The sequence below is a fragment of the Pogoniulus pusillus genome, chromosome 24 (assembly GCF_015220805.1).
Source record: "Pogoniulus pusillus isolate bPogPus1 chromosome 24, bPogPus1.pri, whole genome shotgun sequence".
Taxonomy (NCBI): domain Eukaryota; kingdom Metazoa; phylum Chordata; class Aves; order Piciformes; family Lybiidae; genus Pogoniulus; species Pogoniulus pusillus.
The window spans coordinates 10,453,879-10,468,459 of NC_087287.1; the positions used below are offsets into that span (position 1 = coordinate 10,453,879).

Sequence of the window (14,581 nt, forward strand, 5' to 3'; positions counted from 1 at the left end):
TGGGCTCATGGTGTGCTCAGCAGCAGCCTCAGGGCTGGCTGATAGTGCTGTGTTCCCCCTGGCTTGGGCTCATGCTCCCTCAGCTGCTTGCAGGGCTGGGAGTCAGGTGGGTGCTTGGGTTTAACATCAGCAGCCAAGACCAGAGCTCGGCTGCTGTGGTTAATTGGCTAACAATTGGCTTGCTGTTTGTAGAGCAGACACGAATCTGGGCCTTTCTGGCACCAGCAGGTTTGCTCCCTGCTCTTCCAGCTTCTGGCAGAGAGGTTGATGCTGATGTGCTTTGTCCCTTCAGCTCAATGAGCTCGGGACTGGTGCCCAGCCTGTCCTCTTGGATCAAGCTGAGGAGAGGGTCCTGTGCAATCACCTCACCTGTCTGTCAGAGGAGCTCTCAGCCCTGGGGCTGCAGACACTTTGCTCTAGCTTGGAATGTTCTGTTTTGTAGGCAAAGAGCAAAAAGGCTCAAGACAAGGGGGAGCGGAGCCACTTCCTCGGTGAGATGAAGGTGCTGAGAAAGGAGCTGAAGGAAAGGGAGGAAACTGCCATGGCTGCAGCCCTCACCCAGGCCAGCGTCATCCTTGCTACCAATACAGGTGTGAGAGCCTCTTCTCCTTTGCTGTGCCAGGACCCAGGTAAACCCTGTGCCCTGCAGCCTGCCAGGAGGGCAGGGACACTTGATCTTCCTGCTCCCAGCTCCTGGCAGTTCAGTCAAGTTTGCCACCAGCTCTTAAGCTCCAACCCAGTGGGACTGCCCCTGCTGATGCACCTGGAGCAAAGAATATGGGTCTGGGAGGGCCCCTGCTGTGAGCCATGGCTGGAGCTGTGCTTTCAGGGAGTCAATCAGAGCTTTTTGGAGGCGTGCAGTCTGCTGCTTTTGCTCATAAATCTCGTGGAATTGCCTTCCTGCTTGGACAATTTCCATGACTGATGGGATGCAGCATGTGTGTCTGTAGCCTAGTCCCAGGCAGCACATCTTTGGTTAGCTCTGCAAGTCACCCAAGTGGTGCACACACCATGGGGAACAGTTCCAGGTGTCCACCAGGAACGTGCAGGATAGATGCAGATGTGCCCCCTCTGTTACCCCTTCTACTCTGCCCTAGTGAAACCACATCTGGATTGTTGTGTCCAGTTCTGGGCTCCCCAGGTGGAGAGAGACAGGAAAGTGCTGGAGAGAGTCCAGTGGAGACTGAGAAGATGCTGAGGGGACTGGAGACTTTCTCCTGAGGTTTGCCAGCCTACCTGGAGGTCTGGGCAGTTCTGCTTCTGGGAAAGGGACTCAGGTTTTGTGTTTCTCTCAGTTCAGCAGCCTGATGTTTGCCTGAAAGCACAGAGTCTGGCTGGAAAACTGCTGCAGGCTGAAGTGCTCTGTTGCTAGGTTCAGCAGAAGGAGAATTTAATCATGGCAACATTCAGGGACAGCAGTGACCTTTAGCTAATGGGAGATGGATCAACTCATGTCAAGCTGCAAGGCTGTAAGGGAAGAAAACCATCTGACAGCTGCCTGCCATGCTGGGATGGTCTCTTTTTGCTAGAGAGAACCTTTGTTCCTGTGTGGTCTGGTGTAGGTGATCCTGCTCTGGCAGGGGGCTTGGACTGGATGACTTTTGAGGTCCCTTCTGTGATTTCTGCTTGGTTCTTTGCCTTCCACCTTCAGCACTGCAAAAGTCAGGTTCAGATTCTGTGCCACTCTTTACCAGAGTGGATTCAGAGAGGCTGAAAAAAAATGTTTTAAGGGGAGAAAAAAAAAATATGTCTGAGCTGACAGACTGTGACCTCTGCACTGGTGCAGAGCTAGGGAGGCAGCAGGCTTTAATGGCCAAGCAGAACTGCTTCCAGAGCTACCCAGCAGCATCCCTGTGAATAAACCTCTTCCTGTGTATTGTGCTGCCTTCTGCATCCTCATCTTCCTCTTTTGGTGGTGTTTTGGTGCCTCTGAAGTCACAGCTGTGAACAGGGTGTGGGTCATGTAAGAAGACAGTCCCTGCCGTGGTGGTCTGATTCCAGCCTCCTGTGCTTTCCCTTCTGCTGCCCAGAGGAAGGACAGCAGGGTGCAGCTGGAGTCAGCAGAGCAGAGTTAGGGGCTCCATTGACCTTTCCTCTTTGGGGTCAGCAGGCAAAGGTGAATCTCAAGCTCACCATCCTTCCAGCTTTGGCTGAGGAGACCTTTTGGTTGCATTTGAGGGCAGTGGGTCCTCGTTAATGCCCTCGCTCTGCTCCTGCTCTGGCTGAAGTACTCCAGTGTCTGGTTCTGCTTGGCACATGGCTTGCACTGATGTCTTCAGAGAGACTTGAAAGAAGGCAGAACCAATTGTGCCACACAGAATTGTGTTTGGCATCTACTGCAGGGCTGGGTTTCTAACTCTTCCTGAAGAAGCATCATCTGGCCTGCCTGCCTCAGTCACACTTAAAGCTGGTGTGCTTTGCCTGCTCCTCTCTTTCCCTGCTGAGCCCTGCACCTTCTGCTTTGACTAGGTGCTTCCTCTGATGGCCCATTGAAGCTGATTCCTGAGAATCACTTTGATCTGGTGGTGATAGATGAGTGTGCTCAGGCCCTGGAAGCCAGCTGCTGGATCCCACTGCTGAAGGCTCCCAAGTGCATCCTGGCTGGGGATCACAAACAGCTGCCCCCCACCATCATCTCTCACAAGTAAGGAGCCGTTTGCGGTCCTGGGTCCTCCTGGCTGCCTGTGCAGCCAGATGGAATCATGGAATCATTGGGAGCTGTTTGGGTTGGAAGAGACCTCTCAGGCCATTGAGCCCAACCATCAACCTAACACCACCATGGCCACCAAGCCATGTCTCCAAGTGCCATGTCCACACACTTGTTGAACACCTCCAGAGATGGTGACTCCACCACCTCTCTGGGCAGCCTGCTCCAATGCCTGAGCAATCTTGCAGCAGAGAAACTGTTCCTGATATCCAGCCTAACTCACCCCTGGCACAATTTCAAGCCATTTCCTCTCCTTCTATCACCTGATACTAAGGAGAGAAGTCCAACCTCCCCTCAGTGCAGCCCCCTCTCAGGCAGTTATCAAGAGCAATGAGGTCTCCCCTCAGCCTCCTCAGCTGCAGACTAGGCAATTTCAGTTCCCTCAGCATTCACTAGGGACATTCAGTTTTTCTGACTGCCCCAAGGGTCAGACATTCCATTAATGTGGGTAAGTTGTTGGTGTCCCCCAGGAGCTGGGTTTGGTCACAATGCCAGAATTAACTCAGAGCTATTTGACTGCAGCCACTGCTGAAAGCTTCGTGCAGCCCCATCTGAGCAGGGTTTCTGATCTCCTGAGGCCCTGGCAGTTGGGCATTTCACCTGCTGCTGAAAGAGCTCCACCATATAGCCAAGTGTCCGTGGCTAGCATGGTGCTGGAGAACCTCCTCTTCTGCTGATGGGGGCTTGCTGGGCAGCTGCTCTAGGGCTTGCAAGAGGTCGGGGTTTGCAGAGAGAGAGAAAGAGAGACAGGAAGCCTTTGACCTGCTTTGGAGTTGCTGGGGATACTCAAAGGAAGGTTGGAAGGGACCTTGAAAAGTGATCTGGTCCAACAGTGCAGTGTCTGCACTGCTGTAGAAGTCTGCAGTGAGCAGAAGTAAAACCTTTTCTATGTCTTCTTTCCATGTGTTTAAAACCTCACAGGGTAGAAGCCAGATCTTCTGGATCTTCAACCTTGGCAAGGTCCCCAGCTGTGCAGAGAAGTCGTTGGGTGGCCAGCTTCCATCTCATGGGGGGTGAGACACCTTAGGGATGCTATAAACACTGTGTCACTCTGTGCTGTCTCTGCAGCTCAGCGGATTTAGAGCAGAGAGGACGTGTGTCTGAATCAATCATGCTCACATATTTCTCTCTCAGCCTGGCTCACCAGTAAATAATGACCTGGAAATGCTGCCACATCAAACAAAATGATTTCTCAAGGCATCAGCAGGACCATGACCCAGGTGCTGGTCAGACATAAGTCACCAGAGCTCAGCCTGGCTGCCAGTTGCCTTTTGGAAGATAGAGTGCAAAAAAGCCAAGCTGACTTCAGTGTGCTTGGGAGAGTTATGAGCTGTGCTCTGCAGGGAGGGCTCTCTGCTTTAGCCTCCAAGGCAGAGCTGCTGCCTATGCCAGCCTGTCCTCTCCCTGAGTAACTCTGGAAACCTGTCAGCTCAGGTGGAGCAAATCCCATCAGTGAGACAGGCTGGGAGATCTTCAAGAAAATAAAGGGAACAGAGCCAAATGCTGAGCTTGTTCTTGGACTCAGGGAGCAGCCAGCCTGTGAAGTCAGCCAGAGTGGTGCCTACAAGAGGAGCCATGCAGGGGGCAACCAGAGAAAAGGCAGCTTACTGTCTTCAGTATTGAAGTTGAGTTAGTTTAGTTAATTAGCTTTGTTAGTCTGGTCCTGGGAAGCTTCATCTACCACCCTGCTGTGTTAGGCACGGTGTGTGCAGTGAGGCATGCTCCCTGAGGAGATCAGAACAGACAACATGAAGAGGAAGGAGGATTCCTCTCCCCACATCATAGAGGAAACCTGTGGTGGCTTCTCAGACTGAGCAAGGTGTCCTGAGCCCCAGCCTGGCATTGTGATAGACTCAGTCTATCCTTCCTGTCTTTCCCTTCACTTCTGAAAGCTGACATCTTGTTAGGTAGAATGGGCTCCAAACTGGGTATTTTCAAGCTTTTCCCATTGGTCCAGGGGCTGGAGATGACTGTTGGAAGCCTGCAGGAAAACAAGTGGGAAATGAAGCTTTAGGATCTATTTATGGCCTTACCTTTCATCTCAGTAGGAGCTCTTGGAAGCAGCCCCACAAGTTTTAACTGCAGAAGGGTACACTGGTAGGTGTTAGCTGTGCATAGAGAGATGAGAGTGGGTGCTCCTCAGACAGGAGCTGATCTGAAGCCTTCCCCTCCAGTCCTAGCCTCTCTTTAGGAACAGCAACATTCCCTTCTTTCTCTTTCAGCTCACCAACATGGCCCTGTAGACCAAAGGGCCCTTGGACAGACCCTTTGAATCTGCAGAGGGTTCACACAGGAGAGTATTTGTCCTGTAGAAGACAGCTGGGCTGACACATGTTGTTCTGGTAAAAGTAAACCTGCCTGATGCTGAAAGAAGAGAGTTTTTCCCTTCCAAGCACAGTGGTGCTCTGATGAAACCCTCCAGCCAGCCTGTGATGGGGATGTGCAGTGAGGCCTAATTAAATGCAAAGGTTAACAGGTTTGGATCAATTAGAACAACTTCTCGAGAGAGATCTAATTCCTTTTCACTTCAGGAATTAGCAGTTCCTTTCCTCCCAGGTCTGTTAATCGCTGCCCAGGCAGAAGCCTTTGCTGGTGGAAGGAGGTGCAGAACCCAGCTCTCCACAGCTCCACCCCCTGCTCGCTGCACGAAAACAGGCTCTGGAGAGCACAGCTTTGTGCTTCCCACGGTCCTGCAGGCTGCCAGATGAGACACAAAGGCAGGTCCCTTCTGCTCCATCTCCTTAGGTGTTTCCAGGGATGGAATAAGGCACCGAGTCACCACTGTCTCCTCTGTGGTTAATGGGGACCATTCAGTGATTGCCAGGGATGATTCATGCAGGGGCCTCAAACCCTCCACCTACCTTTCCTTTCTCCTCCATTGATGACAGCAGACCTGAAGTGGGTGGACTCCTATTTTCAGGGCCTCAGTGAAGGGTCTAAAGTTAGCTGGGATGAATCTGGGCCAGCAGAAGGATCCTCTGTTACTACAGGATGTGAAGCCAGCCCTGCTGAAGCAGGAAGGCTCTGTTAAGCAGGAATACTTTGATTCCTTGTAGGGTCCACCCTGCAGGTGTGGTTAGTGAGGCTTCCACACAGCTTGTGCTCAGCTCAGGGAACTGTTCCTGTCTGGTGTAACTACCCCCTTGGTACCTGCTTCCTTGTTCTTGGAGTCAGCTTTGATCAGTTAGTATCATCAGGTGTTATTCTACCTGAGGCACAGTTGTAGTGGAGAGGCTGAAGGCTGCTCCTCTGCCTTGCTTTCTGACAGATATTCAGGATGCAGAGAGCATCCCCACACACACCTTGTAGTGCATTAACCTATGTCTTGTCCATGCTGGATGAGTTTCTTTTGAAAGTCCTCTCAGCCATGGTGAATGCCAGTCCCATGCTGCTGCCCTCTTGGCAGCTCGTGGACATCAGCTCCAAGCCTCCTGATGGATTTTGGCTTGGCCCCAGAGGGCATCCCAGGACAATTTCTGCTATCTAGCAGCACCATTTGTTTTCCTTGTTTTCATTTCAGTCCTCACTCCATCCATTTCTGACATGCTAATTAATTTGCCTCCACATCAGGGCTTTGATTTATTCATTTGTTTTTATGGTCTCCAGCTATCTGCAGATCCTTAGCAGACCTCTTGCTCTCAGCTGGTTTCTCAGACCAGCACAGGAATATTTTGCAGTCATCTTTGTCAGCAGGGAGTCTGGATGTCTCCCCCACCCCAAATCCACCTGCTGCTGGTCCTCCATGCTCAGCTGATCTGTTTGTCAGGCCCAAATACTTTTGCTTTGTCACTGAAGAGCAAGTGTCAGTTCTTGGTTTTCTCTGGTAGCTCCCACAGCTGCAAAGAGCAAGCCCAAACATCTCCTTGTCTCCTGGGCAGAAGACCCTCAGCATTGAGTAGCTCCAGCTCCAGCGGTGGCTGTACTCTGGTCCTCTTGTACTCTGCTCTGGTGAGGCTACACCTCAAGTATTGTGTCCAGTTTTGGGTGTCTCATTACAGAAGGGATGTGGAAGTGCTGGAGCCTCTGCAGAGGAAGGCAATGAAGCTGGGGAAGGGCCTGGAGAGTAAATCTTATGAGGGAGCTGGGGCTGGTTAGTTCAAAAAAGAGGAGGCTGAGGGGAGACCTCATTGCTGTCTACAGCTACCTGAAAGGAGGTTGGTGCTGGTCTCTTCTTACAGGTAAGTAGTGATAGAAGCAGAGGAAATGGCCTCAAGCTGCCACTGAGTAGGTTAGGCTGGACATCAGGAGACATTTTTCCCAGCAAGAGTGGTCAGGCATTGGAATGGGCTGCCCAGGGAAGTGGTTGAGTCACAGACCCTGGATGTGTTTGAAAGTCATTTGGCTGTGGAGCCTGGGGATATGGTTTAGGGTGAGCCTTGTGGAGTAGAGATCTGGGTTGGACTTGGGGACTCTAAGGGGGTTTCCCAACTGGAATGGTTCTGTGATTCTGTGAGATGCTGTTGGAGGCTCTAACCTGGAGAGGTTCTCGGACTTTGTGCAACAGAAAGGAATTAACACATAGAAAAGAAAAGTTGGGAAGGTGAAATAACATTGAGAGGGGGTTCAACATGACTCTCAGTTTCTCAGTAGCCTAGGAGGAGCAGATTTGCCCTCAATATTAAAACCAAACCAAAAAACAACCCCTAGAAGTTCCATAAATCCTGCAGCAGCCAGTTGGACAATCCCCCTTTCTCCTGGAGCACCTCCTTGCACAACAGCTGCCATCTCTTCCTTCTCTAAGTCAAACCTGACTGTATGGTACATAAGCAAGCCCAAGGTATACTCTGATTTCAGCCATGGTCTGTTACTTAAAGGAGCAGGTTGAGGGAATAAAACATAACTGTTCTGTTACTATCCTTCCTTTCAGTGCCATGTATGCATTGCCCTGAGTTACCCAGGAACCAGGACAGTTTACAGTATGTTATGTTGTTATCTTCACACTGAGTAATAAGCTAATAGTAATACTTAGCTGGTAGGAGCAAAGAGACATAGCACAAAGAGGAGAGTGACACATTCAAGGTGATAGAAGAAAGAGAGTGTTGATAGAAGAGGTAGCTGAGCCTACCTGGATGCCTTCCTGTGCAGCCTGCCATAGGTGATGCTGCTTTGGCAGGGGGATTGCACTCAGTGATCTCTGAAGGTCCTTTCCAACCCCTACCATTCCGTGAGGCTTAGAGGTGGACCTTAGGTGATCCCTCCAGAGCAGACATCCAGCCTCTGCCTGTCTGTCCCCACGCAGGGCTGCTGCCGAGGGCCTGTCGCTCAGCCTGCTGGAGCGGCTGGCGGAGCGCTACGGGCGGCAGGCGGTGCGGATGCTGCGGGTGCAGTACCGCATGCACCAGGCCATCATGCACTGGGCCTCCAGCGAGATGTACGGCGGACAGCTCACCGCTCACCCCTCGGTAGCGCAGCACCTCCTCAGGTGAGTCGCTTGCTCCCCGCCGCGGTGTCAGCGCAGATGGCTTCTTCATCCCAGCACACCTGAGGGCTGTCCCTTCCCCGGGGTGGAGTTTCCATTCCTGCTGGCCCGTGGACAACGCTTCTGTCTCCTCTGTTTCAGCAAGGAAACGTTAACTGTGCCCCTGTCCCTTCACCTGCCTGGCATCTGGAGGTGAAGGCTTGCATCTGCCTCCTTTAGTATCTGACTCTCTGGAGTCACAGCTCCCTGTGATTCATAGGTGGTGGATGGCAGTGTGTCCTTGTCTCAGAGCTCTCCTGCCATTTCCAGGCCTTCTCTTCCTGCCCTCCATCACCTGTCCTCTTCCTAGGCTGGAAATTCAGCCAGCAGCTTTCTAGGGTGCTACAGCAGAGTTTGGTGATGCTTTGTGTTGGAATGCAGCAGCTTTGGATGCAGAGAGGATGTGAAACCCCAAACTGGGTTGGAATGCAGCAGCTTTGGATGCAGAGAGGATGTGAAAGCCCAAGTTGGGCTGGAATGCAGCAGCTTTGGATGCAGAGAGAATGTAAATCCCCAGTTCCTCTCTGGTTCCTTGTGCTGTGCTTTTTCTTCTCTCCCACCAGTGCTGCTGTCAATGCTGTGGTGGCACTTCAGGCTCTGCTTCTGCCTCTCAGCACCATGACAGACAGAAAGCAGCTGCCACATGTCCCTGGGTCTGTGTCGTTCCTGCCAGCAGCCACTGAAGCAAGGCACCAACACCCACGCACTGCCCCACACCCAGCAGTAACTGCCTGTGTAGCAGAGCTGGAGAGAAGCTCTCAGTGCTGCTCTGGCTCTCAGCTCTTTGTTTGTGTTTTGGGAGAGCATTGAGTGGCAGTCCCATGGCACAGAGCAGTAATGGCTTTTCAGCTGTGGCTTTCTGCCTTTGCAGACTCTCCTGAGCCTCTCAGGAGCTGCTGTGTCCTTGGTTGTGGCTGCTTTCTGGGCACTGAACCCAGGAAGGCTGGAGCTGGAAGCTGAGGGCCCCACCACAGCTTAGTTTTCACTCTGCATGACATGAACTTCGGCAGCACCTCTGCAGGTGCAGAGGAGACCAGAGCTTGGTGGAGCAGGAAGAGGGAACCTCAGTTCTTAGTTTCTGTCATTCCTCAGCACCTCCAGAGCCACTCTTCCTGCATTTCCACCCCAGAGGGCACACTGCTGGCCTCCAGCCTTGTTCCTCACGAGCAATATCCAGCAGCTTCTCCTCTGTGCTTGCAGTGCTGTTGGGAGGGGGGAGCAGCACCCCAGCTGCTCATGCCTTAGGGGTGATTGCAGTGCTGGTACCTGGCCCTTTCCCACGTACCTTGTGCAGGGACCTGCCGGGCGTCACCTCAACAGAGGAGACCAACATTCCCCTGCTGCTGATAGACACTGCTGGCTGTGGGCTCTCTGAGCTGGAAGTAGAAGATGACCAGTCCAAGGGCAATCCAGGTACTGTCATTTGGAACATTTATTTGGCCAGAACTGGTTGTCTGAGGCCCTCCTCAGCTGCCTGGGGGCTTGGCACACTGCACCAGCTGAGCCGCATACCAGAGCAGGAGGACATCTAATTTCAACCCCCCTGCCATGGGCAGGGACACACTCCCTGCTACACTAGATTGCTCAAGGCCACATCCATCCTGGCTTTGAACACTTCCAGGCCTGGAGCCTCCACAACTTCTCTGGACAACCCATTCTAGTGCCTCACCACCTTCCTAGGGAGGAATTTCTTCCTAATGTCTGGTCTAAATCCAGCTTAAGGTCCAGGAGGCTGCCCATGTAGCCAGACAAACCAAGTGCAACACTGGGCTGCAGGCAGGAATTTCTTTACCCTTGTTGCACATTTCTCCAAGCTGGTAGCTTTGGCCACTGCCAGCCTGTTTCCATCACCACCCCTTCTGCTCTCTGCCCTAGGGGAGGTGCAGCTGGCTGGTTTGCACGTCCAAGCCTTAGTGGAAGCTGGTGTGAAAGCAAAAGACATCGCTGTTGTAGCTCCCTACAACCTCCAGGTGAGATGACCCCATCCTGGCACCTCCTCCTTTCTGCATGCACACAGAACACATGTCAGAAGTGGATTCAAACCTCGACATCTTCAACAGTGAGACCAAAATGTCCTCAGAGAGATGAAGTTGGAGGTCAGCAGAGCCACACTTGGTGATATTTCAGCATTTGTAGCCAAGCTCACCACTTTTAAGCAGCTTGAGGCCATGCAGGAAGGAGCTGTTGGATGGCTGTTTCCTACTCCCAAGCTCAGGGGCCAGTACTTGACCTCCAGGAGATGTGGGTGCTCATTGCTGTGGCTTTGAGAGGATGAAACTTTACCAACCCTGTACCATTTTTTAACTCTTTTCATCTTTTGCTTTCCTTCAGAAGGTCTCTCCGGGTTGTTTTTCAGGTGGACATGCTAAGGGAGCAGCTCTGCCACAGGTACCCAGAGCTAGAAGTTAAATCAGTGGATGGTTTCCAGGGAAGAGAGAAAGAGGCAGTGATCCTGTCCTTGGTGAGGTCCAACAAGAAAGGTGAGAGCTTGCTGCTGTGGGGAATGGGAAGGAAATGGGAGCTGTGTGATAGCTCTGAGGTCGCTCCTCATGCTGCCAAGTGCTGTGATTTAATTGCAGCCCCAAGGGTTTCCAGCACTTTGCTCTGGATGAATCTCTTAGCAGAAAGCTTCCTTTTTTTCTGTTGAACATCTCTATTTGCTACCACTGCTGCTGGGGCAGGCCCCTGTGCCAGGTAGCAGCTGAAAAGGGAGCCAGGGCTGCTTAGCTTGAAGGGTTCCTGACTACTGAGGCCTCAGGCATTGTTTGAACCGGGGTCCTGCAAGTGGCACCTCACCTTGGCACCACACTTACTGAGTAACAGGCACTTCACACAGTCACAGAATTGCTTGGGTTGGAAAAGGCCTCTAAGATCATGCAGTCCAGCCATCAACCCAACACCACCATGGCCATCAAACCATATCCCCAAGTGCCACGTGTTTCTTGAACATCTCCAGGGATGGTGACTCCACCACCTCCTTGGGCAGCCTGTTCCAATCCTTGACCTAATCTCCAACCTAACCCTGCCCTGGCACAATTTCAAGTCATTTCCTCTCCTTCTGTCACCTGGTACTGGAGGCAAAAGAGACCTTCCTGCAATGCTGACAGTCTGGGGAGCTCGTTTCTTGCACTTGAGCCTATTTTGGGTCAGTTGCCTGAGGAAAGCAAGCAGGAGCTGGCATTTCAGGTCGTGCTCAGTAAAAGCTTCTTCTGGGAGCAAAATCTAGAGCGGAAAATCGAATTCTTTCCTATCAGCAGCTGCAGCAGAAGTTTGTGGTTGGAGCAAAGCTTCTGCCTTGGAGCTGTGAGGCACTTTTGGTGGAGCTGAAGAGTTTTGTGGCTGCCAGCTTGAGCGCAGGGCACGAGTGGTGCTGCTCTGTGCAGCAGCTCTGTCCTGAGACGTGTCCCTCCCTGCACTGCCTCTGCTGTGCTGCTAGAGATGGAAGGTGGAGCCTGTGCTGGGGCTGCCGAGGCCTAGAAACAAAAAAAGGGGGAAGGCTGCAGGGAAGAAGGAGGCTTTCTGGCTTTTTCAGGAAGCCTAGAGCAAGGAAGCAGCATTGCAGGGAGAATGAAGATTGGGGACAGGATAAGAATAGTCCTTATTCAGGAGTGACTCACCTTGGCTCTGCACAGTGGCTCAGCAGGAGCTGGTGTCCTCCATGGAGATGGTGTCCCCTGGCCCTTCCCCAGCACAGGCAGCAGCCAAGGCTCAGACATGGTGCTGGGATCACTCATGGTCCTGGGGTCACAGCTCTAGCCTGCATGGGCCACAAGAGATGTTGTTAGCACTCTGAGAAATCCCAGGCAGAGGAGACACAGCCTTGAGCTGCACCAGGGGAGGTTTAGGCTGGATGTTAGGAAGAAGGTCTTAGCAGGAAAAGTGATTGGCATTGCAATGGGCTGCCCGGGGAGATGGTGGAGTCACCTCCTGGAAGTGTTTAAAAAGAGGCTGGATATGGCACTTGGTGCCACGGATTAGTTGATTAGGTGGTGCTGGGTGACTGGTTGACCTCAGTGATCTCAAAGGTCTTTTCCAACCTGCTTGACTCTGTGGTCATCCTCAAAGGCATTAGTGTGAGTTTGGGAGCAGAGCCCAGCAAACACCGACTGCCAGCCCTCGGCCAGGCAACCCTTGGGGCTGGAGCCCTAGAGCTGGCAGGCAGCCCTGGGTGGCGCTCCCGCGGGTGAGGTGGCTCTAGAGCTGGTGTCACTCCCGCAGGTGAGGTGGCTCTAGAGCTGGTGTCGCTCCCGCAGGTGAGGTGGGCTCTAGAGCTGCTGTCGCTCCCGCGGGTGAGGTGGGCTCTAGAGCTGGTGGCGCTCCCGCAGGTGAGGTGGGCTCTAGAGCTGCTGTCGCTCCCGCGGGTGAGGTGGGCTCTAGAGCTGCTGTCGCTCCCACGGGTGAGGTGGGCTCTAGAGCTGCTGTCGCTCCCGCGGGTGAGGTGGGCTCTAGAGCTGGTGTCGCTCCCGCGGGTGAGGTGGGCTCTAGAGCTGCTGTCGCTCCCGCGGGTGAGGTGGCTCTAGAGCTGGTGTCGCTCCCGCGGGTGAGGTGGGCTCTAGAGCTGGTGTCGCTCCCGCGGGTGAGGTGGGCTCTAGAGCTGGTGTCGCTCCCGCAGGTGAGGTGGGCTCTAGAGCTGGTGTCGCTCCCGCGGGTGAGGTGGGCTCTAGAGCTGGTGTCGCTCCCGCAGGTGAGGTGGGCTCTAGAGCTGGTGTCGCTCCCGCGGGTGAGGTGGGCTCTAGAGCTGGTGTCGCTCCCGCGGGTGAGGTGGGCTCTAGAGCTGGTGTCACTCCCGCAGGTGAGGTGGCTCTAGAGCTGGTGTCACTCCCGCAGGTGAGGTGGCTCTAGAGCTGGTGTCGCTCCCGCAGGTGAGGTGGCTCTAGAGCTGGTGTCGCTCCCGCAGGTGAGGTGGGCTCTAGAGCTGGTGTCGCTCCCGCAGGTGAGGTGGGCTCTAGAGCTGGTGTCACTCCCACAGGTGAGGTGGCTCTAGAGCTGGTGTCGCTCCCGCGGGTGAGGTGGGCTCTAGAGCTGGTGTCACTCCCGCAGGTGAGGTGGACTCTAGAGCTGGTGTCGCTCCCGCAGGTGAGGTGGCTCTAGAGCTGGTGTCACTCCCGCAAGTGAGGTGGCTCTAGAGCTGGTGTCGCTCCTGCAGGTGAGGTGGGCTTCCTGGCGGAGGAGCGGAGGATGAACGTGGCGGTGACCCGCGCCCGGCGCCATGTGGCGGTGATCTGCGACAGCCGCACGGTCAGCAGCCAGCCCTTCCTGCGCCGCCTGCTGGCGCACTTCGGCCAGCACGGGCACGTGCGCACCGCCTTCGAGTACCTCGACGACATCGTGCTCCAGAACTACGCCCCCGAGGGTGGCAGAGGAGCGAAGCTTCCTGCGGCGCCCGGCCCCAAGCCGCAGCCGCCCGCCGGGAGGAAGCTGAAAGCCACAGCTGCCGCCAAGCAGGCGCCTCCGAGGCCACAAGCCACAAACAGACCTGAGAGAGAGAGCCCAGGGACAAACGGTGGTGCCGACAGGTTCAGGGCCATGCTGATGGCCTTTCTGGAGAGCAGCGAGGTGCAGCTGGATTTCCCCCCATCCCTCAGCTCCCATGAGCGGCTGCTGGTGCACCAGGTGGCCGAGGAGCTGGGGCTGCAGCACGCCAGCAGCGGGGAGGGCAGGCAGCGCTTCATCCGCGTCTGCAAGGACCGCCCTGCCGAGCCCACGCCGCCCGCAGCCACCCCCCAGAGCAGGCAGCTGCCCCCTCCTCAGCCACCGCAGCCCAGCGAGGACACCCCGGTCCCTGCTGGGCCAGGAGCGAGCAGCGAGGCCTCGGTGGACCTGAAAACCCTGCACCTGGAGCGGGTTCAGAGGGAGAAAGCCAGACGGGAGGAGGCAGCCAGGAAAGCTCCGGAGCCTCGTGCCAGCCTTCAGGGCAGCAGCAGGAAAAAAGACAAAAGTGAAGCCAAAGGTAGGTGACTCTTCTTCACCAGCACACTTAATGGTCTTCCTTGAATGCATGGTGCTGTCTTACCTATAGTTTTACCTCCAGGCCGTGGGATCTGTCTGTGGAGCATGGGCTGTGGCTCTTGGAGAGCTCTCTGGTGCTTATCACCGCAGAGGTGTGAGATTTGGCAGGAGAGGTGCAGCAGCTGGCAGCAGCATCTGAGGCAGAAGGGGGTTGGATAGCTGGAGCACATTTCTTCAGTTGAAGGAAAGATGCTAGGGACCCTTTTCCAGGAAGAGAGCCTCAGGAGTTTTCTTGGAGGCTCCTGAATGTAGGAACTAAGAGGAGTAACCTGGCTCACACTGAAGGATGCACCTTCCTCCTAAATAGAGACAGCATAAAGCGAGCCAGGAGCTGCTGCCCTCCCTGCCATGGTCCCTTCCTCTTCCCCAGCTCCCTTTCAGCAGGGGGAGGCACCCAGGCACGCTGC

At 54.3% G+C, this 14,581-nt stretch overlaps 1 protein-coding gene across 1 annotated transcript in view; it reads left to right on the forward strand.

The window, feature by feature from the left end:
• The window catches only part of IGHMBP2 (immunoglobulin mu DNA binding protein 2), a 35,373-nt gene that overhangs the window by 18,947 nt on the left and 1,845 nt on the right, over nt 1–14,581 (forward strand). Inside the window, exons 7-13 of the mRNA XM_064163528.1 lie at nt 443–590; nt 2,470–2,644; nt 7,947–8,129; nt 9,460–9,578; nt 10,041–10,135; nt 10,522–10,645; nt 13,312–14,115. Coding sequence (XP_064019598.1) covers nt 443–590; nt 2,470–2,644; nt 7,947–8,129; nt 9,460–9,578; nt 10,041–10,135; nt 10,522–10,645; nt 13,312–14,115 — 1,648 coding nt within the window. The remainder of the gene's footprint in view (nt 1–442; nt 591–2,469; nt 2,645–7,946; nt 8,130–9,459; nt 9,579–10,040; nt 10,136–10,521; nt 10,646–13,311; nt 14,116–14,581) is intronic.